The sequence below is a fragment of the Delphinus delphis genome, chromosome 3, assembly GCF_949987515.2.
Source record: "Delphinus delphis chromosome 3, mDelDel1.2, whole genome shotgun sequence".
NCBI classification, from domain to species: Eukaryota; Metazoa; Chordata; class Mammalia; order Artiodactyla; family Delphinidae; genus Delphinus; species Delphinus delphis.
In genome coordinates, this window is record NC_082685.1 from 92,973,193 (window position 1) to 92,992,708 (window position 19,516).

Sequence of the window (19,516 nt, forward strand, 5' to 3'; positions counted from 1 at the left end):
GAGTTTTGCTCTACTTCATGTAAAAACAAAACAAAGACAATAAATAAGCACCATGGGTAGTAATAGATTTACTTGATTCATTTAAGCGATATTATTTCAGAAAGTACATACTTGTACCTCTGAGATTTACCTGAGAGTTATTATACACACTAAAGCTGTATATATGAGGCACAACCTTTTTTAAGCTTTACTCCTATAGGAGAAAAGGTACTGAATGCATCTTTAAAAACAAAATGCATTTTAAAGTTAGTTCACTGTACCAACTCTGGAGAAGTATAACCCTGGTTCCTATTTAAAGGGATTGGAACTGTCAGAAATAAACTTTTTTATGGGCATGGAGACAACAGCAAGGCAGGTTGTGGTTCACCTTGTGACATTTTCACAGTGGCTCATCACAATTACAGATGTAAAAGGTGCTTGGTCAGTTAATTCCATAAATTATTGGCAGAAATGCCAAAAAAATTCTTCCTGTCCCTCCCTCAAATGACCTGAGGCAGCATGATATTCTGTATTTTCCATCTATCGTTTTGATAGACAGTCACAAATTTTGTTTTAAATGAATATCTTTTTAATTTCCTGCAAGCCACACACACACCCTACTCCATCCTCCAAGAAAAAAAAGGAATCACCCTTCCAAGTTTTTTTTTAAGATAATAGAAAATAATAATAGCCAAAAAAATTATGCTTATTCCATTTGTACTGCCGAAACTACTTGGGAAATGGGCCATGTAGCAGTAATGGCATTTTGGTTTGCTACTTGTAGGATAATCTGAATTTTTGAGAATTCTTTGTTTTTCCCTCTTTGCACTCTTCACATAGGTCTCTACCATAGAAAGCAGTTGCTTCAGGTTGCCTAGTTTAGGAGAAAAATGGGATAGGCTATTTTTAGGAAGATTTGGCAGCCTATGGGAAAAAACAAGAGTAAGAAGCAGGTAGTAGATCTGAGCTGGGCAGGACAGGAGTCAAATTAAAAGTTGGAGTGTAACCAACTATACCCCAAATTTGTTGATTCTCATTTCCAGACAAGTAAGAAGCAATACCTGTTGAAGTCCATCTAAGGCTAGAGCACGAAGCCAGTAACTAGACTGGGTGAAGAGGCATCTATGTGTGACATATCCAGTGACTTTTTTGCCTAAAACAGCTGGCAATGAGGAAGAGTTGTTACATTTGTGAAGTCAGGTCTATTATGGATTTTTTTCCAGTTTCCTTATTCCCAGTCTAAAGTTGAAAAGGTAGTTCTTACCATAAAGAATGGAAAGAAGGAAGAATGGCAAGGAAGGAAGGAAGGAAGAAGGGGAGGGAGGGAGGGAGGAAAAAAACTGTAGAGAAATGTGAATGAATATAGACACAGTCTTTATGGGAGAAATATGGAAACAAAGGCAGAAGAAAAATACATAATCCCAGATAGACCTATTAAACTTATAAACACTGGGCTTACTACAGTATTAGGAGACACTGTGTTATGTGTTTAATATACATTGTATTTTTAATCTTCCCAGTAAGTTGGTGGATTAAGTCCTAATTTTATTCCCATGTTTTTGGGAACATGTAACAAATTCACAGTGATTCCAGAATTTAAAACAAAGCTGTCTGCCTCCCAAGCTGACCACTAAATCACTCATTATGGAATTCACTAAAGGCAGTCATTAATTCATGATGTTTAAGATCTCTAATGATATGACAAAAGTTTCTGTAAAGCCAAGAAAGCTACTAAATTTAACATAGAAATAAAGAATCATTATGAAATTACATATAAAAATGAGATATAAATTTGTTAAAATATTAATAGCTGTTGCTGTGGGTGGTGATTTGAAGGTTGCTTTTTTTCTTCCTTGTTTATATTTTCCATCATTTTAAAAAATGTTCTACAATGACAAACCTTACTTTTATAATTAGGGAAAAAATGTGCAGTAATTGGTCCAATGCCTCCAAATTATATTCACTCAGACCAATATTAATTGATGCAATGCTACTTCTCAAAAACTTAAATTTATTAAAGCTCACTACTTATTTTATCCAAAGTCTAGTCAATTTCTCTTACAAGGTTTTTGGTTTAAATATTATAAAAATTAATTCCCAAATCTATGTTGTCCCTTCGTCTCCTCAAAGAATCTCTTATTCTCTTCTGGAAATTTCCTATTCTTAAATTCAACATGTCTAAAATCTAAATTAACATTTTTTTAAAACCAATGTCATCATCTCTCTTGATTTCCCCTTTAAAACATTAAAAAGCATTTTCCTAATGCTTTAGGCAAAACCCTTGGGACAATTTTAAAGGAACAACTTTATTCCTTACACTCTATCAGTCTCCATCTAATCCTTATGGAGGCTTCCTTTGAAATATTTCCATCTGTATCCTTGCCTTTTCATTCTAAATGGTGCCATTCTGTTTCAGGTCCTTGTCAAGTTGGCCTCAGGTATGCACTAGACACATTTCCTACACAGTTCTCAAAATTATGTGAAAGCGCTGCCTTCACCATGTCATTCTTGTGCTTTCCAACGGTCAATACTCCCAAGTGCCTATCAACTCCTCACCCAGGGTTTAAGCCCCACCTCCTGCCCCAACCTATTGTAATCAAGTTTTTGGTTTCAAATTCTACTACTTGTTTCCTTCATTCCAGCTGAACTCTGGTTTCCCATTCTCCATGCATTTTACACTGCTGTGGTCAGGTAAGTCCTATCTGTTCCTTACAGCCTAATTCACACTTCAGCTTCTCTAAGCTCTCACCAACATGAAACCTTCTTAGACACTATAGATAACAATGCTTCTTCCAAAGAAGTCTAAGCAACTGAAGAGGTTATTGTTCACAGTATCAAGACACAGGAAGAGGATATTGTTATTCCTTTTTAACATATGGAGAGGTTGAAACACACTAGATGATTTCAGCAAGCTACATAAAAGGCCAGAGTCTATATTGTAATAAAGAAATATATTGAAAAATACTAAACTGGTATGAGTGGCCTTTTTGTAATGGAGAAGTCAGACCCATCTTAGGAAATGTTTCATCAAGACATCTGTTTCAGATAAATATGTTCTTCTCAGCAAGGAAAGTGTTGAAATCCAAATGTTTCATCAAGGATTAATGAAAACAATGGGTATTATTTTAAGTTCCTTTCTCCACAGGTTTAGCTTAAAGACACCATGAAAGATGACAGATACTCTATTTCAGAAACACATGTATCTCTAACACTTGCTCGTTTCAGTCACTGATTTGATATACTCCTCAGCACAAAGAATACAACAGAGGTGTAATATATAGGGGAGAAATAATTCATATGGTGGCTTTATGGAACACAGCTTGCATCAGAGGTAAAGATAGAAAACTAAGTCCAGTGGTCTCTAGCCGCTGCTTCTCTCCGTGGTCATGAACTTAAGTCAGAGTAGATGTATTTTTATTTTCACTCTTATTAATAAAATAACAAAGCTCAACCCTTATTTTATCTTTCATCTTCCATAGGAAAATGCTCACTCTTCTGTTTGTAGGCAAGTTATTTGTTATTCTTTGCCTCATTGATTCCAGCAATGAATTTCAGTTTAAATAGTTGGGGGTGTTGGTTAGGGTTCTAGGACCCTTAAGTCATCAGATACATTTTAGAAAATAGTGAATATTGAATTACTTTAGTAACTTTCATTTTCAAAATGTAACATCATGCCATATTTTCCTGCTTTTTGCCTAATACCATCTTTTATTTTGTGGTTCTATTTTCTATGACAAAAATGAAGGCAGACAGAATTAGCATGAGTCAACAATAAAGAATTATCAAATCTTACCATTAAAATTATATACTTATTATCTCAGCAAGATTCCACATTATTTCCGAGGAAATATTTAGTCCTTTTTATAACATAAAATATTTCAGACTATGAATTTCTAAAAAAAGTTAAAGAGAAGTTATCTCCCTTTGCCCCAGTTATCAAACCAAAGGTACATATTTCCCAATAAAGAAAGAATTTTTAAAAAAAGGATATCAATAGTGAAATTGTTCTTACTAAAAAATATTGAAAAACAAAGTATTTAGGCACTACATAAAATCAGATATATATGTGATCATCTAATTTGAACACATTATTTTCTAATTTTTCAGGACAATTTTAACCATAAATGAAATATAAAACATTCAAAGTGTGTTTTGATATCTCTAGTCTTCATAAAATCCCTCAGTAAGTTTATTCAATCTTACCTCATTTATTTAAAACAATTAAAATTATTTTGTTATTTAATTAAATAATTAACAATGGCCACATATAATAAGTCTGATGAAATAGTATACAACATATTTTAAGAACCTTTACTTTCCTGCCCACCATAAATGCACCTTCCAAGAAATTCTATTATCTGCAGGAGTAGAGCAAGGATCATTTTGTGGGCCTGAGGTCTCATTACCACAGTCAATACTTGGGTTGCCCTAATCAGCAGAATGTTGGAAGCTCACAGTACAGATGAGGTAGCCACAGAGGACAGAAGCATCTGGGAGCCAGGAAGGATGCACTGATGGCAGATGTGCAGGGGGAAAGCTTTGGCAGAGACACAGGCATCCCCAGTGGCCTCACAAAGTGAGTACTTAGGTTTTAGACACACCTCCTATTTAAGGCTCTGATTATTTACCCTTGGGTCCTCTTCTTGTTTTCTTCATTTGGCTCATTTTCTGTCACTTTTCATGCTGGGATGCTTGGAAGTGTTTCTTGTGAAAGGTATTTGAAAGTGTAAAAATTATATGTAGAAGACTTTCAGCTCCTCACAGGAAAAGTGCCATAAAATCTGATATCAATACATAAATAATAAATCAACTCAACAGATGTTGACTTTTTCTTGTCAGACAGTGACTTTAAACTCCTGATTCAGAATCTGTGACAGAATAAATTAACTAAAAGTGAATCTCAATTTGTCTACCTTACCCAAGGACAAAAGATAAAAAGCTTAGATTAAACAGAATTGCCTATATCCTACCAAACAAGATGGGACAAGAAGCATCATCCTTATCTTCAAAGCAGACCTTGTAACAAAAAATAACACTCAGAACAGGACTTTTTTAAGTTAAATATCCTGTTCATTAAATAGAAATGAATAAACCCAAACCATATGCTCTTAATTAGATTCTGAAAATAATTTAACACACCCTTCTTTTTTTAAGGCAGCAGACACTGAATATTAGCCAAGAAATATTAAAATCTAAGGAGCACTTGAGATCACCTTGCAATTTCAATTCTAAAAATAAAGAAAATCACTGTTTTCTGGCATTACAAGCAGAACATTAGTCAAGAAGTAGACAATCTTTATGTCACGAAATGGAACATAGCCCTCTGGAATTGTAAGTTCACTATCTACAGTTCTTGGAAAATTTTCCTCATTGCCTATGTTTCTAATTTTAGCATTATAGTGCAAATACTTATTATTTAAATGTATCTATCCCTAAAAACTCCACAACTTAGATTATTATAAATTTTAAATATCATCTATAGGCAAGACTTTGAATCCCTGCTACTCATAGTGTGATGCATGGACAGTAGCACAGGCATTACATTTGGAACCTATCAGATGCACAGAATTGACAGCCTCACCTCCCAGATCTACTGTGTCAAAATCTGAATTTTGACAGAAATCCCCAAGTGATATATATGCACATTACAACTTGAGAATCACTGATTTGGCCACTAGCACATAATTAGCCTTCTATGTCTATTAATAACCTTTTGGTGATTTCTTTTAATTATTTTTTACAAATCTAATCCAATCCCCCAAATATACTCACTTAAAAGAATTACATGGTGCCACTGAATGAATGGAAGGGATTGCTTTTGCAGGTTACATTTCATAGTAGAAAAATATATAAATTGAATGGAAGAAAATCTTAGAAAAACTATGAAATAGGCCAACTTTCCTTTCTGTGACCTAACACTATGCTCACAAATGACAATTCCCTCACAAATGTCCATTTCCCTTTCAACCACAGTTTTCTCCCTATATTATTCTTCTATATTGTTTCTTCCTTTTCTTTGAGAGGATTACTTTTTTTTTTAATATATACATGTTTTCATTTATTCAGATATTTGAGAGACAGATTCATATGATCATCAGAACAATTGTGAGGTATACGTGATAGTCCAAGGCAATAGATACTAATGTGAAACTTGCATGTTTTTCCATAGTAAATGTTACTGGAAAAAATGTTATTTTCAGAAAGCTAAAATTCTTACTTTTACAATCCAATCTCTTTGTCCCCTCTATCTTCTGCAGCATATTTACCACTGCAGCCACCCTGGTCAGACCCATCTTTGATCTCCTGCAGCACTTAACAGTTATCAGTACACAACCTCCAACTTTATTACTCTGCAACGTCAGACGGGGGTTCTTAACTAGACTGTAAATTCCTGAAGGGCAAGGATTATGCCATTTATGTCTTCTGATTCTCACAGAGGTTTGTAGCAATGGATAAATGAAAGACAGCTGATGACAGACTGCTTCCATCCATTCTCTATTGTTAGTGACATGTGGAAGAAAAATAGCTTAAGATTTTTTTTTTTTTTTCTTTTTTGCGGTACACGGGCCTCTCACTGTTGTGGCCTCTCCCGTTGCGGAGCACAGGCTCCAGACACGCAGGCTCAGCAGCCATGGCTCACAGGCCCAGCCGCTCCACGGCATGTGGGATCTTCCCGGACCGGGGCACGAACCCGTGTCCCCTGCATCGGCAGGTGGACTCTTAACCACTGCGCCACCAGGGAAGCCCAGATTTTTTTTTTTTTAAGTGCAGAAAGAATTTAGTTTAGATGAACTGCATGAAAACATCTTAATCTCTATCAAAGGACATTTTCATGTTCTGGCTAAGCTCATACAAGCACTGCTTTGCTGATCCAGACATTACAGATTCTGGTTAAAATCTAGAGTCTTATATGAACAAGGTACTTTGACACAGCCTTGTCCATTTAGCAGGCAAACCATGATCGAAGCTGTTATTTACTTAGAATACTGTTTAGACAAGTATGAACTGTTAATATATTTGACATAATTTCAAACTATGGGTTGGTGATTCTTGGTGGAAGGGGAGAATATTTTGACAAGGAATTATTCTTGACTCTAGATACTGAACTCTGTTTCCATAGAACCTTTGCCTCATCATTTTAATGAAACGGCAGCTCAGTAAAAATGAGGCATTTGGAGAAGCTTAGGGTTAAGAAAAGGAAATGATGGAATTTAGAGACATAAAGTATTTTCAACTTGTCCAGTAGGGGAGCACTGGGATATGAAATAAGAGGTCAGACATACCTGTTACTGCCCAGGGGACACTGGTGCTAGTTTTTTTTTTTTTAATAGAGATTAAGGGGTTCTTAGTGAGGGTGGGAAATACTTAAAGCAGGAAATGTTGAAGTTAGTTGAAAGGCAATCGTTGACAACAATCATTTGCATTTTCTGACCCACCTTCAATTTAAATTAAATGTTAAACAGCCAGTGGAAATTGCCAGGCAAACAGTAAAAGCAACAGTTTTCAAGCTGTTTGGAATAAGAGGAGGAAACACAAAGGATAAGCTCTCATGGGCAAATCAGGTGCAAATCAGGTGCTTCATCTAGCAAGCAGCTAGACTAGATCGCTGAACTCCAGCCCAGCTTCTTTCCTGCTATTACCTACCTCCTCATGCCAGTCTCTGTTCTCAAGTTCCCCACACTCACTTGCCAGTGATCCTGGGAAAATAAAAAGTGGCTTTTCCTAGTCAATACTTTAGGACCTACTATATAAGCTAACATTCTCACCAGATTTGCAACTGTCTACTAAGTCATCTTCCAGGATAACCTTCATTGTTCGTGGGATACTTCCAACAGATAGCCTTTGAACCTGTTCCTGAATTTTGATTTCCTGATAATCTCTACACCTAGTTGGAGATGAAGACAAGTCTGAGAGGCAAGTGAATTTTGCAGAATCACAGCTCTCCAAGCTGGGACATGAGGATGGCCGACAGAAGGTATAATACTGCTCAAAGTCGGCCCTGACCACAAATACATGCTTGCATTTGTTGCACATGTAATCCCGCTCAAACTCCAGGATCTTCACCAGACTCGTTCGAATCACTGTCCCAGTGACAGATAAAAAGTGTCCCACATCCTTGGTTCTAGGGATGTGCTCCCTCACCAGCTCAGGACAAACAGGCAATCCTGATATCCTGGCGTGAAGATTCTGCTTCATGGAGACACCTTCAAGCTGAGAAAGGGACTGGAGAATTGTCAAGGCTGATCTTTGAAGTGCACTATCAAAAATAGTTAGCACTTCATTAGGGAACACGTTGAAATATTCCCCGATTTCCATGTTGGTCTCAAAAAGGGTCATGGCATTAACCACAACTGGGTAATGAGCATCTTCATCTCTTTCCTTCAAGATGAGAAGAATATCGTTCTTATGGTATTCCGAAACATATGACTCAAACACTTGACCAACCAGTGTAACTTGATCGCTATTCATCTTGGATTGGCGGATACACGGTGTAAGAAGTCACCGAGGGCTCAGTGCTCCCGAGGCCGAGGGGCGCGGAGAGTTCAAGCCGATCGGCGGGGTCCAAAGAGGCGGGAGGAGGCCCGGGTGGGGGCGGGGCGGGGCGCGCGCGTGGGGCCGCGCGGGGCGCCGTCGGCCGCGGGGGCGCGCAGGCTCCAGCGCGCCCACCTTGCGCCCGGACGAGATAGGCTCCACGCGGGCGGCTCTGCCGGCCCCGCGCTCCCGAGGGGCGCCGGGACGTGCACTGCCTCAACTTGGCGGCTCAGGTGGCTCTTCCGGGTGGAGAAGCGGACGGGCGCGCGCCCCACCAGCCGCCGCGGGACCGAGAGGATTACTTTTGCCAGTATTTTGTCAAGCCTCTAAGTGTTTTTTGTTTTGTTTTTGCATGCACTTAATATCTAAAACAAGGTTTCCTTTCTATTCTCTGGGGGTTTTGTCTTTATTACATATCTAAGTTGCACACACACAAGACTCACAACAGATGTAAAGTGCTTAAAAATAACAATAGAAACATAAGCAGAATTGAGAGCCCAGAAATAAATCCATGCATATACTGTCAACTAATATTTAACAGGGGAGCCAAGAATACTCAATAGAGAAGAGACAGTCTCTTCAATAAATTGTGCTGGGGAAATGGGACACTCACATGTAAAAGAATGAAACTAGACCCCTATATTACACTACTCACAAAAATTAACCTTAAATGAATGAACGACTTAAAGGTAAGACTGGAAACCATAAAACTCCTAGAAGAAAACATAGGAGAAAAGCTCCTTGACATGGGTCATGGCAATGATGTTTTGGATATGACACCAAAAGCACATGCAACAAAAGCAAAAATAAGTGGGGCTACATAGAACTAAAAAGTTTCCACATAGCAAAAGAAATGATCAACAAAATGAAAAGTTAACCTATGGAATGGAAAAAAATATTTACAAACTATATACCTGATTAGGGGCTAATCTCCAAAATATATAAAGAATTCATATAACTCAATAGCCCCCCCCCAAAAAAAAGTCCCAAATAATCCAATGAAAAATGAGAAAAGCACCTGAATAGACATTTTTCCAAAGAAGAATATAAATGACCAACAGGTACATGAAAAGGTGTTCAACATCACTAATCATTAAAGAAATGCAAATCAAGACTACAGTGCAATATCACTTCACACCTGTTAGAATGGTTAACATAAAAAAGACAAGAGGTACCAAGTGTTGCTGGGGATATGGAGAAAAGAGAACCCTTGTAAATTGTTGGTGGGAATGTAAATTGGTACAGATGCTATGGGAAACAGTATGGAGGTTTGTCAAAAAACTGAAAATAGAGTTACCGTATGATCAGCAACTCTACTTCTGGAAGTATACTCAAAGGAAATGCAAACACTATGTTGAAGAAATATCTGTATCGCCATATTCACAGCAGCATTATCTATGATAGCTAATACATGGAAACAACCTAAATGTCCACTGACAAATGAATGGATAAAGAAGTTGTTATCCAACTCCACAATGGAATATTACTCAGCCATCAAAAAGAAGGAAATCCTATCATTTGCAACAATATGTATGGACCTTGAGAGCATTATGTTAAGTAAGTCAGACAGAGAAAAACAAATACTGCATGAACTCACTTATACATGGAATCTAAAAAACAAGAGCAAAAAACCAAACTCATACAAGAAGTTATAAGAGGTGGGAGGTAGTAGGTAGGAGAACGGGATAAAGGTGAGCAAAAGGTACAAACTTTCAGATAAAAAAATGAAACATAAGTACACTTAACACTCATTTTTAAATAAAGAAGCCCCTGTGTGCTCCTCCCCAGGAAACCATATTTTTAAATTATTTTGATGCTTTTATCTTTAATTTTACAAAGATAACTATATCACTTAACAGCATATTATTTGGTTTTGCATGATGTTATATAAATGTAGTCATTCTATTTTGAGTTCTTGATTCAGCATTATTTTCCTGAAACCCATTTTATTTTGACATAAACTATAATAGATTTTCATTGCCACATAATAATCCTGTCTTCTTTCAATGGGTTTTGTGTTATTCCAAGTCTTTAGTTAATATTAACAGCACCATCACGAGCACACTTGTATGCATTGCCTGGTGCACATGCAACACTTCTAGGACACATGCTTAAGAGTGGAATTGCAGGGTTGTGGGGAATTCATATCTTTACATTGTTAGATAAATGTTCTCTAAGTTGCTTATTCAGAACCCTCTAAGAACTATCCCTCTAAGAGCTACACTGTGGTCATCAGGGGAGAAAAAGCCTCAGGACACTCAGGTAGTTGGGGGGGAAAGGCTGGATGAAAGGGCTGCTGTACACATACATTTAAAGACATCACTCCATTTGTCCAGGAAAACATTCAGTATCCATGAGAGAGGTTATACTGAAGATCTATAAAGCAGGCCCTGTGTTTGTCCAGAGTAGGAAAACATTAACAATCTCTTTGTAAGTTAAGTGTTCAACTTTTAGGATGTGTGACATGAATCACTCTGGCTTATGGAGTGGTAGCTTTCATCACACATTTATACCTATATACTTATTAATGTATAGACCTACCTCCCTAGTGACTGAAAGGGACCCTTGACAGAGATAGACAAGAAAGAGAGGCCTTCCCAATGAGCATAGGTTAATGCTAAAATATTTTTTTAGATGTAGTATAAAGTATACTGTTGAAGTTGTTTAGCACTACATGTATATATTAGAAAATGTGTAACTTAAAAGACACATTGAGGTAGCATTTGCTACCTGAAGGAGAAAATCTTGGACCATCTAGAGAATAGGTATATTCCCATTAACATACTGCAGTACCAAATTAATTTGGAATGTCATTTTGCAGGAAGATGAGAGACCCCAAACTCCAGACGTTGTCCTGTACGGGACTTGGATGTTTTCTGCATTATAAGCATCACAAAGAGAAAAGCACACAGAATGAGAAACTACTATAGAATGAAATGGAGTATCAGCTAAGCATTTGTTCTACTATCTCCCTTTTGTGTAGCTGAAAAAGTGGGTGGTTCCTGGATTAGGCCAGGAAAATGGGATTTAGGAGACCCAAGGATCCCTTCTACATGTGAGTGTAGAGTGTAAATACAGTGAGGAAGGAGCTTGGTGATGATGGCCTTTTGTAGATCAAGCAGTTAGTGGCCAGGAAATGGAACAGAGATGCCAATATACTGGTTAATGGTCTGTGTATGAAGTGGATTTAGCTGGATGACCTCAAATACTACCTTTCTAACTATTTATATTGCAGGGTTTAACAAATACAACTTTCCTGATTAGAAAATAATTCTTATAAATCTAATATCCTGAACTTATCAATACTTGGAATTAAAAGTTATCTTAGATGCTTCAAAACTAAGAAAAATTTAGTACGATTTCACTTCAAAATCAAAGCCTAAACTGATTATTTACATCACTATTGGATCTTCAACACTGTAACTACAAGACCTTCTGAATGGATATACTCTCATTCTTTTATATTCTTAGGACCATATCACTCTTAAGGATACCTAATATTTTATCAAAGTGAGTTTTCTACATTTTGCTTATTTCTATCTACCTCCACTTCACACATATGTATGTGGGGAAGGAGGCTGTGTGTGCATTTTAACTGTTATTTCTCATGATTCAGAAAATACCATTTAATTAATAGTTATAGTTTCTATTTTCTTCATTGATGCAATAAAATAGACCAGATGACTTTGTTTTAGCTCTGTGATTCACAGTGTTTTAGATTAAATGTGTTTCAATAGACCTCAGCTATTTTTCTCCTTTTGATGCTCAAATTTCCACAACTTTGGCCTGAGAGAGTCCCATTAACATTCACTTCTGTGACCCTTTGACATGATGTCATTAATATTTAAAAGCCTCCTTGCTTTCAGGCACTGCATGATTTTCCAGTCTCAATTATAGATTCTTCCTCCTAATATCCTTATCTTCAAGGAAGTCTGGTTCACTTGAGCAGAAAAATACAATTAACAATGAGAATCTGAACTCTAAGGTGAACGATTTCAGTGAACAAAATCAGAAAAGACTGTTCTTTGTCTTACAAAGTCATACATCCATATTGAAAGTTCCAACTAAGTTCTAATAGCAAATAGTTTCCATTAAAATTTTTAATCCTATACTGTATTTGTATCTGTTTAACTCTAACGCTGAAAAATTATTACATCTATTCAATTAAAAGTCATTACCTATTTGCTTTACCTGCAAACCCAAGAAAATAAATCCAAAATTACATGACATTACAGCAAACAAAATAATTTAATGTTCAAAGTTTTTCTACAGTTTCCTTTGTTCTTAGAATATAGCTCACAAATGATATTTGATCAAATTACTTTGTTCTGGAGCTGCTTTCAATCTCTCATTCTATGTGGTTATGTAAGTATTATTTGATGGACAGTTTGGTTCCTTTTTTTTTTTTTGGTTCACTTTCAATTTTTAAAATGTTGGCATTCTTCTAAGCTCCTAAAATATGGAGGCTCTCAACTACTAGTCTTTCCTTAGTAGCAGAAAAATCTGGAAGAGAGAAGAGAGTCCTTTCTTCTTTGCCATAATTAAAACTGATCAATGCAGTCTCAAAATTTTTTGATGATCTCATTACCATTACCTGGTCCATGTATGACAACTTCCTAGACAGTTACAGGTGCAACATTAATATACATGAATATTATATATTATATTACTTGAATAAACCACCTCTACCTCCTGTTGTTTAATTTTCAGTACTGTTAAAATCCATGTACAACCACATAGGTAACTTATAACTGTACCAAATGACATCCTGATCATAAGGCTTTTTGATTTATCTGCCCTTTTTTCCCCTAAGGTATAAGTTTTATAGTCAATATTTTCTTACCAGCATAATATATCATGTTATATAGTGCTAAATCAAAATTTATCACATATAATCCAAATATTCTTTCAATAATAGTTGTAGACTTTAATTTTCCTGCAGGGTGATCAAAATATATGCACAATCTTGGAATCCCATTAGATTCCCAGTAAGTACAGGCATTTGATATTTGCATGAAATCTTTTGACTCATGAACAGAATTCAGACTTTACTTCATATAGATTACCAATGTCTCTTTTTTTAGATTTTTTTTATTGCAGTATGGTTGATTTACAATACTGTATTAATGTCAACTGTACAGCAAAGTGATTCAGTTATACATATATTTTTCCTGATTCTTTTCCATTATAGGTTATTACAAGATAATGAATATAGTTCCCTGTGCTATACAATAAATCCTTGTTATTTATTTATTTTATATATAATGTCATGTATCTATTAATTCCATACTCCTAACTTATCCCTCTCCCCTTTCCCCTTTGGTACCCATAAGTTTGCTTTCTATGTCCCCTCCCTTTTTTTGTCTAAGCTGGTTTGAATTAGGTTTCTGTCACCTGCAACCAAAAGAGTTCTGATTGACACAGTGGGAATGTCTCTTAATTATTAACAAACCTAAAGAAAAATTCAATTTTTAAGAGGGCTTTGGATAAGTACAGGCATTTATTACCTTATTCTATATTAATTCAAACTCCCAAATGCCAATTAGGAATGTTAGGAAATATAACAGAAATATATCAAATAAACTATAATTACATTTTTTAAAACAGCCATAAAAATGTATCAAATCGTATTTTTAACATACAGTTTTTCCAGAAAATACAGGTGGAAAATTTTTAATAAATTCATATGATTTAAAGATCATTTGCATGAATACTGCTAGAACTAATGTATAAAATATTCCAGTTTTTACAATCATAGCACTCCATTTTTTTTTAAGGGAACAAATTATTTCATCTCTAAAACTGATATTGGCAGGCGCCTCTGACAACTTGTCCTACAACAGCGAGGTCAAGTACTACCTCTTCTGGGGCTCTGAAATAAATGTGGCTTAGAAAATAAAAACAAACATAAAACAGATATTAACTTGCAAGTTAAAATAGAGCTAATTAGAGTTATATATATTTTAATGTAAGCATTTATTCAATGTCTTCTGATAAAGATTTTTGTCTCTTCAGTGAAGAGGCATGGTCTTCACTGAACTAGACTCTAGAACTTGTTCTGGACTTGAATATAGTATCTGCAGACTCTGAGCTGTTACTTGAAAACTAAGAGCCCTTACAGATAATAACTTGAGGATCAACTACTAGTCTAGGAATTTTGATAAACACTTGCAACCATCTTCAGAGAAGGGAAATCAGAAAGCTTGTTGGACCCAGGTAAAAGAGTTAAATATGTCCAGGAACAGCAAACAGAGTTGCTGATGTTTACTTTTGCATTCATTTTCTGAACAATTACTATATCCTTTTTTTTTTAAATAGTTACATTTCCTACAATATGACAGATAGAAGAAATAGGTTTCATACCTCCCCTAAGGTGTGATAGTTTGGTCTTTTGCTCTCAGGGGCTTTTTACAGGTATTTGAGAAAACTTCTCTCCACAATGTTTTTGAAGTCTTTAAAGACATCTTGTAACCTCTTACGTAAGAGGCATAATTGTGTTTTCATTATTTTTTCTTTTTTGTTAAATCTCATCCTCCCACAAATTTTTTGAAGACATGTAAAGTTGATGGAGTGTTCCAAGCTTTACCATTAGGTATTTTAATATATCCTAATTAAATCTTTCAAAAAAGAAAAAAAAGTTTTGGTGGTCATATTTTGACATCTTCTAGAAGCAAACGCTGAGGAAAGGATTTAAGAACAAATAGTTTCTTTGTAAGGTAATTCCAGAAATAAGCAGCCAGAGAGAATGAGGAAACGAGACAAGGACAAGATGAAAATCAATAAACTACGTTATCACTGTGGGTCATCAGAATTCAGTACTACTGGAGAAACCTAGGAGACAGTGAAGAAGTATTCCTCAGAAATGTCAAACAAAGGGAGCAAGGAAACTACAGTATTTATCTCTCAGTATCTTGTTGGCAATTGGCTGATGGCAGCATGACCACCATGTTTAAAAAATACCATAGTAGATTGAGACACAGATCCCACCTGGGGGATCTAACAAGGCTTACTGATATAAAGGATTCAGAAATAAAGAAGCATAGTCACTATATACAGCAGATGGATCAATAACTTTATCTAAAATCAGAACAAGGTATAAGCTTATAAGGTCTCCCTAAATATGGCCATTCTTAGAGTCACACAATTGTAGATAATTAGTCTGATTGACAGTGTCACATTAGACCATCTGGAAGCTTAGCTATACCCCTCCAACCCAGCTTTGCGTACACAAGAATGGAACAGTTCTGCACAATCTGGTCTGGATACACACTAGGAACTACCTCAGCTGAGCTGGGTTTACTTTTTCAATCTTGGAGTTATATAACCACAATATGTAATCTGACTACAGAACACATAAACAAGAAAAATATTAAACCTAGTCCTATCACCCACAGCCTTCCCAGGATAGCACATCCTGGTCCAGGCATTTTCTTGGACTGAGATCTCTGGAACTAAAACTAGGGTCAGTTATCCTCATATTTCTCAGATCATGCCATCAGGCCCTTAGATAACACTGTGTGTGGACCTGTCTTACAGTTGCTAATTTTCATCCTTACTGAAAGAAACAAAGATAACTGGGAAATAGATTTGGATTAAAGTTGCCAAAAACATTAAAAGTTTTAACTTACTACTGTGTCTAGTTCATAAAACCTTTCTCCTTCTATGTCCCATTTTGTCTTATATCACATGCATTCATCACAATTACGGCAGAATTTCAAAATCAGCATATCTCAAGGAGCCCAATCTTTCTGTCACCAGACTTATTCTCCCTCTCTTAGCATTAATTTTATTGCTAGACTTTTCTGTTTGTCTAACTCGAAACCTAACATTTATTTCTCCCTCACATGCCACATCCAATCAATCTTCAAGGGCTATAAGTTTTGCCTTACCAATCTCTAGAATATATCCCTCAATGGTCATAGTCTCAGCTACAGATTTATGTCTAGCCCTCATCCTTCCAGCTTAGCTACTTAGGGAGCTTCCTAATTGGATTTATTGCTCAAGTCGCATCCCACCTAAATCCATTCTTCACAATGCAGCTCTCAGAATGATTTCCTAAATTCAAATCTTATTTGCCTACTCAAAATCCTTTCATAGCTGTCAAACACAAGCATTTTTGTTTAACTTAGGATGGATGCTAATGCCTGCATCTTTTTACTCCTTTTGATCTTCCACAGCAGTATTTCTAGTCACAAGGTCTCATACTTTATCTACCAGAAATACCAAAATCTTTGTAGTTTCCCAAACTTTCCTTGAAGCTTCAGCCCCCTTTACACATGACATTCTCACTTCTGAGAATAATCTGTTCTTTGCCTTTCCAACAACTGCCACCTTCCACCTCAGTCATACTGAAATTCAAACTATAAAGGTTGTGACTAAAATTTTTAAACTTTTATTGAAGTATAGTTGATTTACAATGTTAATTTCTGCTGTACAGCAAAGTGACTCAGTTTTATATATATATATATATATATATATATATACACATATATGTATATATATATTCTTTTTCATACTCTTTTCCATATGGTTTATCACAGGATACTGAATATAGTTCCCTGTGCTATACAGTAAGGACCTTGTTGTCTATCTATCCTATATATAATAGTTTGCGTCTGCTAATCCCAAACTCCCAGTCCTACCCTCCCCAACCCCCCACCCCCTGCTTTGGCAAATACAAGTCTGTTCTCTATCTCTGTGAGTCTGTTTCTGTTAAGTAGATAAGTTCATTTGTGTCATATTTTAGATTCCACACATAACCGACACCATATTGTATTTGTCTTTCTGACTTTCTTCACTTAGTATGATAATCTCTACTTCCATCCATGTTGCTGCAAGTGGCATTATTTCATTCTTTTTTATGGCTGAGTAGTATTCCATTGTGTATATGTACCACATCATCTTTATCCATTTATCTGTCGGTGGACATTTATGTAATTTCCATGTCTTGGCTACTGTGAATAGTGCTGCTATGAACATAGAGGTGCACGTAGCTTTTTGAATTAGAGTTTTGTTTGGGTGAGTGAAGAATTTGACCTCAAGGAGGTTTAGCCTCTCCAGAGGATGATCTATGACTGTCTACCCAAGTCATGGTTCTCTCATTCCCCTTGGCCAGTGACCTAAGTTATCTCCTTCTCCTTGGCTTAAGGTTGAACATATACATACGGTACAGTTCCGACTAATGAGACATCACAAGTGTGCCACAAAATGCAGCTTTATCAAAAAAATAATAATAATCTCAAGAGGAAAAAGCTCTTTATCCCTCTATTCTCTTGCTCTTTTTTCAAAAGCAGGCGTCCTGGGGCTTCCCTGGTGGCGCAGTGGTTGAGAGTCCGCCTGCCGATGCAGGGGACGTGGGTTCGTGACCCAGTCCGGGAAGATCCCACATGCTGCAGAGCAGCTAGGCCCGTGAGCCATGGCCACTGAGCCTGCGCATCCGGAGCCTGTGCTCCGCAACGGGAGAGGCCACAACAGTGAGAGGCCCGCGTACCGGGAAAAAAAAAAAAAAAAAAAAAAAAAGCAGGTGTCCTGCTTAGAGACGCAGCAGTCATCTTGTCATTACGAAGTGACAAGCAAACACGCTCAGAAGGGTGGAGAAGAAAGCAAAGATTTGGGTCAAATTCTCAGTAGACTTTCATTTTTATTTCATAAGATAACAGTATTATTTTAGCATTATGAAGCTTACCTGTATCACGGGTTGTAAAATTTGAAAAGATTATCAGTAGGCTAAATATAATCAACTAGAATTCCAATTTAAAATGATCATTTTGGTATCATGCCATAAACCTCTTTCTCTTATTATTCCATCAGTAAGTTTGATCTGAAATTCAATATTAATAATATTGAATAATATTTTAGAAACATAGTATTGAAAATACAGTTGACCCTTGAACAACACAGTTGTTAGGGATGCTGACCAAACACGCAATCAAAAATCCATGGATAATTTACAGTCAGCCTTCTATCCCTGTGTTTCTGCATCCATAGATTCAACAAATCATATGACTGTGTATAGTACTGTACCTATTTATTGAAAAACACGAGTGGACCCACACAGCTCAAAGCCTTATTGTTCAAGGGTCTACTCTATAGTATGTTTAAAAATGAACATCGTCTCAAAAGAAAATATTTATTAAAGATCTCAATTATTGTAGGGAAATAATATATATCTATTAAAGGAAAAATTATAAATTATTTTAGTCTGACAAATACATTTCTAATTATTACTTAAAATCCATTGTATTGTTATATTTTGACTCATATTGAATAATATACTGTTGCACAATGTTTTAGTTTGCTTTTCCCCAAATTCACATTTGTCTTTGCTGCAAAGTTACAATGGCAGAGCCAAGGACTAAATATTCAAATATATAAATCTGATGAAAATAAGAAATCACTGCAAAGACTAGTTCAGAGTCTATATAAGTAATACAGTCATGATTGGAAAAATAATTTCTACCCTAATCTTTAGAATCTGATATCTAAGAGCAGGGGAATAGGTTTTTATTTGGTGGATACTAACAGAAGAAATAATTCTGAATGTGACCAAGCATTATTTTGCTGTCACTTTTTACTTTAACTCCAACACGAAAAAGGAAATCCTTCCACTTATTTAAATGTATGTCCTTGTTTTATCAGCTTACATTTCAAAAAGAAAATCATATTTTCTCATTTCATTAGTGTATAAGACTATGCCTATGTAGCAAAATTAACTAGAAAATTATCTTAGAAAATTCCAAACACAAGAGAGAATCACTTATGTACTTATCTATGATCACTCATCTCGCCTTGGGCAACTTCACCTTCCCAAATGCTATAAACTATACAAGGGAAACAAGGTTGAGGTGACTATCCAGAATAATTAGGGGGGAAAAAGTAATTTACTTTCAGGCTCTAGAAACTTAATTCACAAACACTGCCCTTCATGTTCAATCCCAGGATGAAAGAAACTTTTATTTTTATTTATTCATTCCATCAGTAATCTACTAAGTGTCCGGCAATATGC

At 36.0% G+C, this 19,516-nt stretch overlaps 1 protein-coding gene across 1 annotated transcript; it reads right to left on the reverse strand.

The window, feature by feature from the left end:
* Positions 1–7,713: 7,713 nt before the first annotated feature.
* Positions 7,714–8,448, reverse strand: LOC132422432 (DNA helicase MCM9-like). Its single transcript, XM_060007172.1, has one exon. It carries the CDS (start codon positions 8,446–8,448, stop codon positions 7,714–7,716), a length of 735 nt encoding a protein of 244 aa, XP_059863155.1.
* Between the last annotated feature and the right edge of the window lie 11,068 nt (positions 8,449–19,516).